This window comes from Ursus americanus, chromosome 1, assembly GCF_024610735.1.
Source record: "Ursus americanus isolate L20-20 chromosome 1, mUrsAme1.1.p, whole genome shotgun sequence".
NCBI classification, from domain to species: Eukaryota; Metazoa; Chordata; class Mammalia; order Carnivora; family Ursidae; genus Ursus; species Ursus americanus.
Genome location: NC_142127.1, coordinates 22,970,168 through 22,986,809, shown reverse-complemented (window position 1 = coordinate 22,986,809; position 16,642 = coordinate 22,970,168). Strand labels below are relative to the sequence as shown.

Sequence of the window (16,642 nt, the reverse complement as noted above, 5' to 3'; positions counted from 1 at the left end):
AACAAAAAAATTGGAAATAGCATAAATGTCCATCAAAAGAGGTGTGATAGATTTTTGCTGTGCATGATAGTAAGTAGCAGTTAAAATGCATGAGGTATGTGAACAAGCACTAAGACAAACAGAAAAGTAAACAGACTTGAAAATATTTTTTGCAGGCAGGATGATTCTCTTCATGTTAGTATATCAATTTTTTAAGGAAGATTAATAAACTGTTTATAGTGATACCTTTAGGGAGGGCCATGTGAATTATTTTACTCACATCTGACTGTCCTTTTAGAATATGTATAACATGAATGCATTCATATCATCTTTTTTTTTTTTGGCGAAACAATTTTATTGCTTAAAAAGTTAATGTTATAGGGGTGCCTGGGTGGCTCAGATGGTTAACCATCCTACTCTTGGTTTCAGCTCAAGTTATGATCTCAGGGTGGTGGGGTGGAGACCCACATCAGGCTCTGTGCTCAGTCTCTCTCCCTCTGCTCCCCCCCCCAACTCTGTCTCTCCCACTTTTTCTGTCTCTCAAATAAATAAATAAAACTTTAGATGTTACATTTGACATACAAAATATCATTTTAAAAACTCTATATTGGGGGCACCTGGGTGTCTCAGTCATTAAGCATCTGCCTTTGGCCCAGGGCATGATCCCAGGGTCGTGGGATTGAGCCCCATATGGGCCAGACTGCAGCTCTCCCTGGTTTCAGCACTGTCCCGACACCCTCATCTAGGTCTCTTGTTGGCATTGGACTAAAATCTTCTATTTTGAAAGAAAGCAACTATTACAAAATAAAGAAATGCAGTTATGGGTAAACATGTTAAAAAAAAAGAGAGAGAAGAAGAGTTTCAAATTTACTAGTGCAACTATGATTACTTTTGTTCACAATATAAGTTGGTTTCTTCAAATATAGATAGCTACAAAAACAAAGTGAACAGCCCTAAATGTTCATCTTACCTCTTAGATGGATGTTGTTCTAGTTTAATTTGTTCTTTGCCTGCTAAGCCCTTTCCCCAAATCTTATACCATTGAATTTCTTTTTATATTACATGAGGGATTTTTTCTAACTAAAGGTATGTCTTACTGTGGGCTAGTTGTGCTACAATCTTTTCTTTTTATATCTTAATAAACATCTATCTACTTTCAGTTATGACTTAATCAGTTATTAAAAAAATAGCTTTGGGACCAATTCCTCAACCTACACATAATTACTTTGGCAAGTCCTATATAGTATTTCCCATTGAGACTACTTCAAGGATTATACAGTTAAAATGAAGCAAAAGGAAAACATCAATTTTATCTCATAATTACCTTCAAAAAATTTAAAGTTAAAATACCGAATCAAACAGCACATCAATCAGCTAAAAGTAGTGTAATCTGGCACAGATGCTTGGATCATAAGGCTGATAATGGAGGTTAGTGACAGATAATTACGAAAGTCTTGCATATCATTGGAAGGAAAACTGGAATTATTCAGGAGGTGATGGTGAGCCATTCATTTATATATTAATCCAGAAAACCAATATTAACTGAGATCATGTTATAGATAGGTGATGTTCTAAGTCCTGGAGATACACGAGTGACCAAGACAATGTTTTGGAAACCATATATTGGAAAATAACTTGAAAACACAGGTTTCACATATGACTAAAAGAAGGGAAAATATAACCCTAAACTCTTCAAGATATTTTAACAAAATTGTTTCACAGAAGTTACATTAGTTTCCAGATTTACAGCGGCAAACTAGCATGTGGTATCTCTATCACAGACCAGGTTTATTCTAGACTCACAGCTAGACGAGGAAACTACATTATGTGCCCTTATGCCTTTTGCCTCTCTGCCCTCTCACCAAAAAAAACTTAAAAATTAAAAAAATAAAAAAAGAAAGAAAGAAAGAAAAAGGAATGATGACTACCTCAGACCTTAAACACCTATCAACTCTTTTCTCTGTATCTATTAACTTTAATTTTTCCTCACTATTCCTATGCAATTGGAAAGAACCAAAGTTCTCATCAAAATATGCATTTTGGCTCTGAGTTTTTCAGATATAAAACAACAAATTAGCTGTCACCTAATGTAATGTGCAATATTTAGATAACTTGCATGAATATATTGTAGTGACATTAGCATATTTAATGTGTGGAGACGGTCTGATAATTATATTAAATATATTAATACACATCTGTTTTCTTCTTTGATTCATACACATCTGCCTCCTAGGGATAGCAGTGTGCTCCTGGCACCAGAGTTAGCACTTTTATCTCTGTTACTACAATGAGTTTTCATAAACCTTTATTGTACATCAAAGAAGAATGCACACATTTTGAATCAGAAACAGTTACCTTGATGTTTTAACCATTGTGGGAGGTATTTGTAACTTGTCCCCAAAAGAGGAATTTAAAATTGTAAAATTTAGCTATTATTTCAGGTTAAAAAAATACCCCTTTTAGAGATTAAAAAAAAAAGATATCTAGAGATATACATGAAAAATATATCATTCTTAGACAAACACTTCCAAATATTTGGCACAATGTTTAGTATGAAAATTTAACATTTCTCTTTTAAAGTATTTTAGGTCTATGGAATTTCAATGAAATTTGATCCACTCTGAAATTGCGTGTTTGAAAAAAGTATGGTAGTTTATATTTACTACAAACTAGTAGTACAGCTGTACTCTAGTAGGTGTAGATACCTAATTTAGTCTTCTTATTCAATTTTGCCAAAAAAAAATATTACAGAGAACTCTTTATTTGATGACAAGAAAATTCATATTTAGAGAAATTAAAATAGACTAGAAAGAGTTTGAGAAATATCACTTATTTTAAAGGTGGAACTTCGGGGAGCCCGGGTGCCTCAGTTGGTTAAGCATCTGCCTCCCGCTTGGGTCATGATCTCGGGGTCCTGGGATTGGCCTGTATCTGGCTCCCTGCTTGGCAAGGAGTGTGCTTCTCCCTCTCCCTCTGTCCTCCCGACCCCCTGCCAGCTCATGCTCTCTCTCTCACTCAAATAAATAAATAAAATCCTAAAATAAATAAATAAATAAATAAATAAATAAATAAATAAATAAATAAATAAAGGTAGAACTTCAATCTTATAGAGCAAAGGTAAAATTCTGTCTTCCACAGAACATTTGGTAATTTCCGGAATTATTACTAGTTGTCACAACTGGGGAGGGAGGTGCTCTTGGCATCTAGTAGGGAGAGGCTAGTGTGCTAAACATTGTGCAGTGCAATGCACAGGACAGTCTCCTGTGACAAAGAATTATGTCCAAAATGCCAGTAGTGCCATTGCTGAGAGACCCTATCATGGAGGGTGGCAGGGAGTCACCTTGGCACCACTGCATGGGTGTCAAAAGTAGAAAATGAGAATATGAGGTTTTAGGTAGTTTATCACTCACAGCACAGCAAACAGCATGAGTGTAAGATAGTGACGCTGGTCTCTGTCCCCGGTCTCACAGGGTGATGTCATGGGCCTACATGGATGCTGAGCAAACAGGGAATTGTGCCACAGCTGAAAATCCCAGGCCTGGGGATCAGTACCTTTAGAGTAAAGAGCCGACTTTGTGCCAAACAGCAAGTACCCCCCTGAGGAGTAAACAATTACACAGTTATTACCATGTGCTTTCCTATTGCCTATTCCTATTTCCTAGTTGCCTCTGTGACTAGCTTTAGAAATTGCTCAGTATAAGAAGACAGATAAGCCTTAAATTTCAGCGCACTCAGCAAGAAAGTGCAGGGACATTGACTGCCTCTCCCAATACTAACAAATAAGATGCTGGAAATAAGCACAAGTCATAATGAAGACTCATTCCTCTCTGTTGTTCTTGAGGATTTTACATAGAACCACCTCAAGAATCTTCCACATAAGGACTTTTAAATTTAGAGAAAAAATATACAGTTCATTTGTTTTTCTGCTACATAACCCATAATATCCCTGTGACTCCTTTCTAATGTTCTCCTCATCTCCTGAACACCTTGGGTGTGGTCCCACCTCAGGGCATTTACATATGTGGGTTCTTGTGTTTGGAAGGCTGGTCCACCAGACGTGCCCATGCCTCTCTCCTTTACCTCTTACGGGTCTCTGCTTACAGACTACCTCCTCAAATAGCCCTTCCTGGCATCTAAAATCATATATCTGTACATTTTTCTGGCCCAAAGGGATTCCTTTATCCCTTTTCTCTGGTTACTTTTACTCTTTAGTACTTATTCTATATGTATTTTGCTTGTGTGTTGTCTCGCTACAAGAATGTCAGCTTCAAGATACCAGAGGTTTTAGTTTCGCTCATTGCCAGATCCTTAGGGTCTGGAACAGTGTCTGGAGGTATGATAGCTATGCAACAAACATTCACTGCATAGGTTCTTTACTTTGGCTGTCATTACTTCTAAAATAGTAACCAAAGTGATTAAACAAAACTAAAAATGATTGAAGAATGATTCTTCTTCTTTTGTTCTAAAATAAGGAACGATAAGATCCAACATTATTTTTTTATCACTATTATCTGAAGTTATTTTGATATTTACTAAAATTGGTCTTATAATGAGCTTCCCTGATGATTCTTTAGGAATCTTGTAAAATTGTACATATCCTCATGATTCATTTGAACTTTGGCAACATTTTTAATGAAAAAAATTGTTTATGACTTTTAATGAATACACAAGAGGCATCTTCATCTTACCATATTTTCTCAGGCTTTCTACATCAGCATCTCATTTTCCTGCACAACTTATTTATTTATTTATTTATTTATTTATTTATTTATTTATTTATTTGCATAATTGCATACCTACCTTGAATGTTTTCCTACTATATACTTATGTATGTAAATTATTCTGCAGGAATTTCTTTTATGGTTTTGTTGTGGAATTGTAAGGATTCACTTAATTTAGTACACCCACATTGTCACAAAACACAACATTAATATCAATTTTAACTATTTCCTTTTTCTACAGATTATGCTGCATGTAGCTTTTGACGTCTGCTGTATATCAACACTAATGCATTTCTGAAACCATTTTTTTTATTTTATTAAACTATTAAAGTAATTTACAAAGTAATTAATGAACTGCTTTTATTTAGTTTGGTAGAAAATTGCCAAATAGTGCACCTTCTATATATTCCTCACACTTTCCCCTGGTAGTAACATCTTACGTAACAATACCAAGGTTACCAAAACCAGAAACGTAATCCCCATACAATACTATTAACTAAAGATCTTAACCAAATTCTACCAGCTTTTCTATAATGAATTTAGTACTTACATCTTCTCAGTCTTATGTACCCCATAACAGCACCTCAGTTTTTCCTTTTATTTTAATATTTGACTTCCCTTGATATACACATTTGTTGACTCTCTACATTGTGAGGCATCAAATATATTTTGGTAAGAAAATAAATCTATAGTTTATTGAGAATAATGATTTTTATTGGAAAGTTGGTAAAGCGTCCTTCCCTTCAGTGACCTTACTGTATCTCCATTCCCTTCCCCTTTATGTCTCACTTTTTTTTTCCTAATGAATCCTTGCTGATATTAACTTTCTTTGACTCTTGCTTCAATTTGCAATTTTTCCTTTAATAATTCTAGAGATCAAAGTTTAACATAAAGTAGTTGTATTGACTACTAACTAAATGGGATCCTTGTGAATCAGTTTACTTTTCTGGGGCTTTGTTTCATCATTTATACAATATAGACATTGAACTATATGATTCTTTAGCTTCCTTTTATCTCTAAAATATTGACTTTATAACTAGGTTCCTGCCTAATTTTATTATTACATTTTTTCCTGATTCAGTGCTTCAGTTTTGTAAGGTTACCTGTGGACCAGCAAGGGTTGTTACTGTGTGTGTTTACTTAGATATTTATAGAAGGGTTTTTGCAAGGTAAATTTTTAAGGACTTCCTTTTTCTCATTTACCTACTATTCCCACATGTATTTTGCCTATCTTGTTTTCCCTCCGAGTATTAATGTGTGTCTGAAACAAGTATACTCTGGTTTAATTAAGGATGGTAAGCTAAGTTCCAGGAGAATGTCACACTTTTTTTTTTTTTGTCATGGTAATTATAAGTATAACGAAGACTTAAGGCCTCTGGCTTTACTTGGAACTTAATGATCATTATCTTTCCCTAAAGCATGGTGCCTAAGCAAAGTGTGAGCTACTTTGATTTCTTTTAAAAGTTCTGTGGAAAGTATCAATTAAAGTGGAACAACTGTTTGAATGTTTAAATGACCAAATTCAAAACTATGAAACATATTAGAAAACATAACTAATAAAAAAGTCACTTTCTACAAAATTAAATTGCTCAAGCAACTTCTAATGGAGTTTGCCTTTTCATTTACTCTGAAAGAGATTGAGTAATTTAGTGTTAATGCAATAAGTTCCAAAATGTTTTATTTTTGTAAATTATAACTTTCTTCATGGGACTAAAAGGAATATTCAAGAATAGCTGTATTATTTTGTGTTCAGAAGTTAAAGCAATTTTTGCTCTGTTCTCTCTTGGTAAGTAGGCAGAATTGGTTGGTAAAAGGACATTAATGGGAATTACTTTCTCTCTCCCCATTCACAATGAGAATGCATACTTTGTATTCTTTCATGAGATGGTTAGTCAGGTGCAGCCACAACAAGAGACACAAAAGGGGCTCAGGAAAACAAAGTTGGTGATATTCACAGTTCTGAGAGACAGAATGCACAGCACAACACACAGGGCCACGTAGGACGGACAACAGGGTGGTGGTCAGGAGGTTGCAGACAGGAGTGTAGGGGAAGTATTAACTAACAGTCTTTATTGGCATTTCTGGTAGAAAGGCAAAACAAGGTAGAATAAACACTTTAGAATTGGCTAGTGTGAATAATTCCCTTGGATTTTAAATGACAGGGGTAGTAGTTGTCTGGTATGTGGCCCTGGGATGATTTTAAAGCAGAGGAATATTGCCTCCTGGGCTGCAGACCAGATAGAGGAGGTATGGCTCTGGATTGATTTGTTTGCTTTTTATTTCATTTTCTTTTATTGAAGTACAGTTAATGCACAGTGTTACATTAATTTCAGGTGTACAACATAGTGATTGGGCAACTCTATATATTATGCTATGTTCAACACAAGTAGAGCTATCATCTGTCAACATACAACCCTATTACATTATCATTGACTGTATTCCCTATTTTGTACCTTTCATCCCTGTAACTTATTATTGTGGTTTTGATTTGCATTTCCCTGGTGCTTAGTGATATTGAGCATCTTTTCATGTGTCTCTTAGCCATCTATATGTCTTCTTTGGAAAAATGCCTACTAGGGTCCTCTACCTATTTTTTCATCAGATTATTTAGGGTTTCTTTGGTGTTGAGTTGTAAAAGTTCTTTTCATATTTTGGATACAAACCCCTTATCAGATATATCATTTGTGAATACCTTCTCTCATTCACTAAGTTGCTGTTTTGTTTTGTAGATGGTTTCCTTTGCAGTGTATTATCTTTTTATTTTTGTACCTCAAGTCTGAAGAGTTTAGAAACTCAATTCCCTCTTCCTCAGGGGACTTTAGTCTATTTTCTCTTAAAGCTTTCATCTGACTGGATGAGACTAACCCACATTATGAAGGGTAATCTGCCCTATTCCAATTGTATGGATTTAAATGTTAATATAACCTAAGAAATACCTTTACAGGAATATCCAGACTTATGTTTAACCAGATCTCTGTATACCTTGGCCTAGCCAAATTGATTCATAATACTAACTATCACACATTGATAGCTGAACAAAATGCTTCAAGATGCGATAGTATAAATCAATAAATTATTCCAATAGGAGCAATAACCTGCAATCCAAAATTATTATTATTTGTAGTCATATTTGCACACTAACTTGTTTGTTCATCTGTCTACAGTTATTAGAGACTAGCACTTTATGACTTCTATGACTTTTCTTGGGAGATAGTTCTCCATGAATCACTCACATTTCTGCATGTCTTAGAGTGAGGCAATTATTGCCTTTTAGTCTGAAGTATTCTTTCAAGGATGTTTGTATAGAAAAGAGCCTTGGAGAAGAGAGAGTTTACACCTGCAGTGTAAAGGGTAGACTTGTTTATTGCCCTTTATAAAAAGATTTGGGTTTCCTAACTTCAGATTTATATTTTGTAATACAATTCACTGATTGTGAATACATCTATAATGGCACAACCCAGTCATCCTCCTGGGACTTTGGAGTAAAAGGAACTGATATCATTCTGCTGATGACCATACTGCTCTGTGCCATGAGGAATAAATTCCTTATATTTGACTTACAAGTCTTGTGTCTTCCACTATCATCCGTGAACCAGTAATGGACTAAGTTGTTAGCTTGAAAGTAGGTAAAAACTCAGTTCTTAACTATTCTTGAAACCTTCCATTTAATTATCATTTTAGATTACTTTATTGGTAACTATGATGTTACTGTGATACTCTCTTTACTCTTACATATGCTCATCACTGCATCAAAGACGAAATATGTGAATGTGATAGAGAGACAATCTGTGTCACCCTCGTCTCATATTGAAACTGACGATATGATTTTGATGATAAAAGGAAGTTACTATGTTTTAATATATTCTGTTCATCTTAAAATAAAACCCTATATGCAATTTACACATCTCTTTGAATACAACAGCAAAGTATTTTGTTCTGATTGAGAATAGTTTGTGTATTTACCCTCTTGGACCTATTAATTGATCTGAGGAAGGACCTGGAGTGAAAATGAGGATGAGAACACCAGCCTCAGCTGGCCATGAGGGACAGATAATATAGAAGACTTCAGTCTGGCCAAAGATTCCTATAACCTCAGGAGACAGGAAATTCAGCAGGCAAACTTAACTGCCACACTATTAATTAAATCAACTTCATTCACTCATGTCAGATACATATAAGCTGTGATGCCTCAGGCCACATTGAAATACACAAAGAGGATTTGGATTAATTGAACTACATAAATATGAGGCGGGAGAATTGTCCAAATGCTGACTCTGAGACAAGGTAAAGCATCTCCGGCCCTAGGCATGTCTACATGGCATCCTGCCCATCCAGCTATTTAAGGCATGTGATCATCCTCTGCACTCATGGAAACTCTTTTACTTCATTCCAGCTCAGAAAAATAATGTTCACATTAAGGATAGAAAATCCTTAAGGATACATTAGGGCAATACAGGCATTGTGTTTTTATAATGCCAATTGTCATGTATAATTTCCAATTAATTCCTCATTATGTTAATCAGATTCTCTTATAAAGGATCAAGACTTATGGATTACTGTGGAGATCTAGTCTATGCACTTTAATAAAGTTAAAGCCACTGCTCACATTCTTTGCCTTTTTTAAAAAAAAATCTGGGACCCATTTTTAAAAGTAAATAATTTTATTTTAAATATATAAAACTTTAATCTTCTTCTCTTCCATGAAATGTGTAATAATACAAATTAGACTTGTAATGGTTTTAGAAGTATGTTTTTCTCTACTCTTTGTAAAATGCTTATTTCATCTATTCCTAGGTATTAAATTAATTTAAACAACTTTCTAATTACTTATTTATTTTAAATCCACATAATTATTCTCTTTAATTTACATAAATTGTATTATCTCCTATTCATCCTCATTTCCTAAATGGTAGATATCACCTATAACAAATTGTTATCTTCAAGAATTTTTCACTTAAGTGAAAAATTAAGTCTAGCTTTTGATGATGATGTGTGTGTGTGTGTTTTAGCATATTACTCATATATTATTCCCATTTATAGAAGTTATTCTTAAGATATCAGAACAGTATTTACAAAGGAAAAATGATGGAAAGTTTAATAATTTGAGCCAAAACAATGTTAATCTTAAACATTCACATAGTGCATTAAAAAGTCTGTTTCTAATCTGAAGTATATAGATAAATGTGTCAGTTCTCACTTAGAGTGGAACATGTAGACATGTTAATTTAAAAAATTGCAAGAAAACATTATCTACTGGAATTTCTTTCTTTCTTTCTTTCTTTCTTTCTTTCTTTCTTTCTTTCTTTCTTTCTTTCTTTTTACAAACATGTTGAGAGTCCTTCCCTATTGATAAATGAAAATGAGTATTGTGTTAAACTTAATGACAATTTTTCCAGATTAAAAAAAATTATTTGTTTGCTATTAGTTATATAATAATAATAATAATAATAATAATAATAATATAGTAGTGAATGTTGCTTTTGGAATGTAGAATACTTGAACTCTACCCAAAAGTACCAAAGCAATCTACTCTAGCAAGTTTTACCAACTTTATCAAATACCGTTCTTATATTCGAATAGTCATGTGTTTTCTCAAGCTGGTAATTCATATCTGTAGTAATCTGTGTTTGCTTGAAATTTGAGTGACATCAACTTTCATATGTCCTGATCACCTGGTTGAAGGATTTTGGTCATAGAGTCCCTAATAGTCCATCTCAGGCAGGCTCCAACCAAACTTTCTTCAATAAAAAATCAAATGTACTAAAACCAATGTCCTGTGTCTTAGCATTCCATCAGTCATAGGCTCATTAAAGTCAGGTACCATATGGTATGAAGTCAGAATACTTTCCTTAATGATGTATACTTATCGAGAAAGGGATTCACTGGTTGTTCAGTCTTTGTGCTACAAGAGAAGAAATCCCTCCACACCTTGTTAAAGATAGCCTAGAAAGATTCCCAATTTGCACATTGACTGTTTTATGAGTTTCTTTATTTTAGAATTTGTATTCAGGCTCATTCTTCCCACAATGGAAAACAAACAAAAAAACAAAACACACACACGTAAAAAATACTAGGCTAGGGGTGTCTGGGTGACTCAGTCGGTTAAACGTCTGAGTCTTAATTTTTTTCAGGTCATGATCTCAGGGTCGTGAGATTGAGCCTCACTTGGGGCTCAGTGCTACGCAGGAGTCTGCTTGAAATTCTCTGTCTTCCTCTCCCTCTGCCCCTCCCCCAACTTGTGCCTGCACGGGCGCCCTCTCTCTCAAATAAATAAATAAATCTTTAAAAAGAAACAGTAAGCTAATCGTTTCATTGCTATTTTAATAGATTAGATAGGTAGCTAAAGGGAAGATTATAATGATAATGATATTAGTAGTAATATTAATAACAATATTTATATAACATTTACCATGTGCCAACCATTATTTTAAGTATTTTACATATATTCATTCATTTAATCCTAAAACAATCCTATAAGTTAAACTCTATCATTACACACATTTTAAAGATTAGGAAATTGAAGAGTAGAAAGGTTAAGTAATTCACTCAGAGATATGCTGAGGCAGAACCTAGGCCTTGTAATTTCAGAACTTGTGATCCTAATCACTCCTTTATGTTGTTCAAGCATTTCATTTTCCAAAGAAAAAGTAAACAATATAATTAGGGACAGAATCCTCCCAATTTTGGAATTCAATTACATTTCACTCTTACTATTTATTTACAACTGACTCTGTGTATACTATTTCTAGGTAAAGTTGTCCACTGGTCAAAATGCAAGGAGATATTATTAAATAATAATTTTCAGAAAGAAAAATATGAGGAATATTTCTATCAAGTAACACTCATAAGGAAAAGAGCCAGGGTATATATAGAATTTTTTTTATCCTGATAAATTAGTAAAAACTAACATATGTTGAGAATTGACAATATTGCTGGCAGTATGCTAAGTGCTTTCCATGCAGTAGCTACGTTACCTCTTGTTATCACCCTGTGGGGTAGGTGCTATGATTATCTTCCCTTGATGAGTGGAGAAATTAAAGATCAAAGTGACTGAGTTGCTTACCCAAGTGTCAGAAAAAAAATTTCAATCCATGTAGTATTGCAAACTGCTTCATATGAAAAATAAATAAAAAGCGTCAAGTTAGATGTCAAAAGGAAAAGTTATAAAAATAAGAGGGCTATTGAAGATGGAAGTGTTCATGCTGGAGTAGATTTCAAATGTAATACAATTTTTGAAAACCGACTAACAAGATAAAAATCAGCCACAGACTATTAATAAATATAAAGGAAAAGAGTAAACAGCTATTATTTTTCCATTATGCCAGAGCGGGAAAGTGCTCAGTAAAATTAAGTGTCAATAAAGTAAAGACAAAATTAAACTTTTTTTCCGAGCATAGACACAATTAACCTGTGAAAATGACTCATACTGGATGGTAATGAAGCAGATAGCTTAGTGAAATTGAGAACATATCTGATTCACTATAATGGGATTTTCAGTTAGATCAAATCACACATTGTATTAGTCATCCTGAGTCAGGGCACATGCTGATGAGCAGAAAGGGTCACCGAAGAAAATTTTATTTTTCTCCAAGGCCAGAAGGGCCACTATTAAAAAATAGGATGATAGTAAATATTTATTACGTGTGCCTATGAGGGAATGTCAGGTGGATGTGCCCGTAGCATGTCAATCAGCGCTTCTGTCTCTAGTGCTTAGTCCAGTAAGCTCCAGTTCTCTACCTCATCCTGGGAGGAAAAGAGACAAAGGCTTCCTTTGTTTTGGGAGAAGAGAAGGAGTTCACAGTAATTTCTTATGCCGCAGAGAAATGGAACTACCTTTATGATGCTGTGGACAGTTTGGAAGGTTGTTCATCAAATGGCGAAAAGTGAGGGCAGGACTCACCCCAGGACCAGTGCGGTTTTAAAGATCTCTACACTGGGGATTATCTGACTTGGATGTTTGTTCCAATTCTACCACTTCTTGCGTGATAATAGACGATAACCCTTCACGTTAAAGTGTTGGCATTTTCCTTTCTGTAAAGGGTTTGAATTAGTTGAACTCATATAAGATTATATATTTATAATATTCCTTTGAATTACCACTGCCTGTATCTTACAGAAGTCTGAATAGTGCCCTTATAAAAATAAGTCTAGAATATAGAGAATTACTTCAGTGTTTTTTTGGGATTCACTGTTCATGCAGTTCCATGATGAAAACCTGTTCGGGGCTTTCAAAGTTGTGCTTCTGCTGGAACTGTTCATCTCTTAGCAAGAGGGCATTGCTATTATTTTGATTACTCAGATTACATATTGCAAGTTTCAATATGCTTACTTTTTGAACATAGTATTTGTTCCTACTACTCGATTTTTTTCCTAAACTGTCTGTATCACTGTATTTATGTTCTGAGAACTATCTCCCTTTGCTGTGCCATCCCTTATGTTTTCCTGTTTTCCTGAAAATCACTGTTTCATTTAAAAGATATTGAGACAGGGCCTGTCATTCACGTAAAATGACATTCAAAATAAAATCGAAAAATATGCTATGGAATGATATTTTCCAAAATCACACTATAAAGAATCCATGACTCAGAATTCATTCCTTTTTGAATTAAACATTTTCTTAACTAGAACATAAGCAGTGGGCGCTATCGCAAAATGTGCTGCTCTCATGTTTTTTTCTTTTTACAGATCTGGATAATGTGGAAGGTATTGCTGTGGACTGGATTGGAAATAACCTTTACTGGACAAATGATGGCCATAGGAAGACCATTAATGTGGCCAGGCTGGAAAAAGCTTCTCAGAGCCGGAAGACTCTTTTAGAAGGAGAAATGTCCCATCCCAGAGGGATTGTGGTGGATCCTGTTAATGGGTAGGTAATATTTGATCAGCTTGATATGAGGAAAATATTATGTTTTTATATATTTAGTAGTAGCAGGTTTGATTTAAATTCACACATGAATGGCCTGAATGCGAAAAGTTACTCATTTAATGATTTTCTCTTGTAGAAAATGTGCGAAATAAACGTGTCAAAATACATTGAACTGAAATAAACAGATTATTTGTATAAAAGATATATGTACTTGATTTACTCAGACAAGGACCATAATTCTCCATTTTAGACTGCCTGACACCAAGATAAATAATCAATTGAGAAAATCAATCAATTTAATTTTTAAAGGGTATTAAAATTTAATGTATTCAGAAAACAGAAAAGATTTTTTTGTTTTGGTACATTTACTGTGGGGCAGGCATTTTGTTAAATGGGTTCACTATCTCCTATTCTGTAATCCTCACAATAATCTTATGAACTATTTGCTATTTTCATCTTTGTCTTACAAAGAAGAAATTGATAACCGATTTACAAAAGACCATTAAATTATTAAGTGACTGAGTAGATATTTAAACCCCAGCAGTCTGTCGACAAGATTTTACTTAGAGCCACTATACTCAACTACTTTTTACTGCTCAAGTTTACTAACCACATAATTCTAGACATAGCCATAGTTTTCATATAGTGAGGCCATTTTGTACTACGAGCTACTTGTTTAAGGATGGAATAGTTTGTGCAATTCTCAGGAATATATTTTTCTTTGATTTTTATTCAGAGTTATTACCTGAACACAAACAACACTGTGCATATAGAAATATTGAAGAATGTGAACATTCGTAACAGAATGTCAGAATTAAATGAATGAACTACGTATTTTAAATGTACAGTTGTTATATGTGATGTTTATCCCTCCCATATCTTATGTCACACTGTTTCAAAATAGCATCACAAAACAAATACTCTTTATTCCTTACTACACGTATAGAAAAATACTCAGTCGCAGAGGAAACGTATGGCTTCCTAATAAACGAGATCACCAGACTGTGGTTCCTAGAATTGTTCTGTGCTGAGAATAGCTCCAAACAAATGCAGTGGAGGTACTTCTTCCCAGGCTGACATTTAAGCAGTGGATGAACTCACTGTATGTGTTTTTATAAGACACAATTATAACGTAATTTCAGTGATTTTATGTGTGGATTCTATAATTATCTGTCCTATTCCTGGACTTTTAAACCAAATCATCTATCCGACCTTTAAATCAAGGCAATCTTAATTTTAAGAGAAACTATTTATTACACACTGTCTAAGTCTACTTGAAGCAAGATATCTTAAAACAGCATCTTCCTTCTCAGTATTGGGTTAGGGAAAAATTTTCTGATAGAGTGAAAGAGTATTTGTGGCGCTCAGACAGATAACACAAATACGGAGGTCATAGAATCATGTGATTTAGAAAGGAAATTTAGAGCCACTAGTCCCATCTCTCTGTTCAAATTCAAGAATCCCCTTCAACACGTCCCTAGTAGGCAGACATCCAACTTGGATTTGAAACCTAGAGCATCTACATAGTTTACAGTATTTGGGGGCAATTCTAATTGACTTTTTTTTTCCCTCTTCATTAAGGGAATCTCTATATCTCTGTTAATATCTACTAGCTGACCTTATATTTGCCTCTGGTGCTACAATGAATGACTCTTACACCTTTTCCATTAGACATTTTCTATTTTTATTATGCACCAACCTGAAAAACACAGATGTATGTATGTGTATGTATGTGCATATCCATATATGTATCCGTATATATGTGTATATATGTATATTTGCATACACACTTTTCTTTTTTCCCTAGCAAGATACTATACCCAGAATTCTGGACTAGGTAGGTATACAGTAGTAAGAACACAGGCATAGCTTTAAACCTTGTGAAGCATCTTCTGTTACCTGCAAGGTGGGAATAGGAAGACAGAACAAGAAATAAGTACCAAATAAGCAACTAATGTAATTTCTACAGACCAGAATGAAGGAGGAAAACAAACAGGATGACATAATGGAGACTAACAGGTAGACCGATTTCAGTAGGTTTGCTGAAAGGCCTCTCTAAGGAGGCATCATTTAAACCAAGACTTAACTATAGAAAAGGAATCAGCAATGGAGAGTGAGGGAAAGAGTATTTCAGATTTTAAAAAATGGTACATTTGAAGATCTTAAGTTGGGTAAAAGCTTGACTGTCAGGAACCGAGATGAGGACAGCGGAGCTGGACTGTTGATAGCAAGGGGAGAAGTAATGAAGATGGACTTGGAAAGGAAGCAGGACCTTGTCAGCCAGGATGAGAGCTTCGTACTTTGTCTTCCACGCAAGGGTGATCTAGGGAAGTGAGAATCAGATATGTTTTTCAAAAAATCTAATCTGACTGTTCTGTGAAGAATGGATTGGAAGATAGAAGTAGAAGTAGAATCATGTGAATTTAATTGTCCAAATAATTGTTTGACCATAATATAATTTTTTAAAAAAGAAGACAAAACTTTAGTTTGGAAAAGTCCATTTACAATAGGCATAATATAACCTTGCACAAAACATTAAAAATAAGAAACTTGATTTATTTACATTTTTTCCTACCATAATACCTATTTGTAGCTGTACACAGGAGGAGAGAATTACAGGGCTTTTTCCTTCTATAATAGCCAATTAACAAAAATTACTAATTTCAGAGATATGCTTTATTCAAAGTTTCATAAACACAGAATCAGTAAAGGATTTGTTCATTTATTTTTTATTAAAATATATTATTGATTAACTACCATATAGAACAATAGAAATCAGTAAGACAATAATTGCCTTCAAGGAGTTTATAATCTGGTGTGCTTGTATACACACACATACACACACAAATACACACACACACACACACACACACAAATTACCTATAAAATAAAATAGAATGAAATAATGCTCTTCAGGAAATCATTGAGGTTTTCAATTCAGAATTGAGCCTTAGAGAATGAATAGGATTTCCAAATGAGTAGATTTGGTCTTGGGGGCTTAGGATGTGCAGTCGTAAGGTTAGTCACTGTACTCCGGCAGGACATTTTAAGTATGTGTTTAGAGGCAGGGATGTTA

The 16,642-nt window shown here is 34.3% G+C and overlaps 1 protein-coding gene across 1 annotated transcript in view; it reads left to right on the top strand.

Moving 5' to 3' along the window:
* LOC148110721 (low-density lipoprotein receptor-related protein 1B-like) overlaps window positions 1-16,642 on the top strand; it is an 851,096-nt gene that overhangs the window by 719,726 nt on the left and 114,728 nt on the right. Inside the window, exon 13 of the mRNA XM_087861868.1 lies at window positions 13,386-13,566. Coding sequence (XP_087717994.1) covers window positions 13,386-13,566 — 181 coding nt within the window. The remainder of the gene's footprint in view (window positions 1-13,385; window positions 13,567-16,642) is intronic.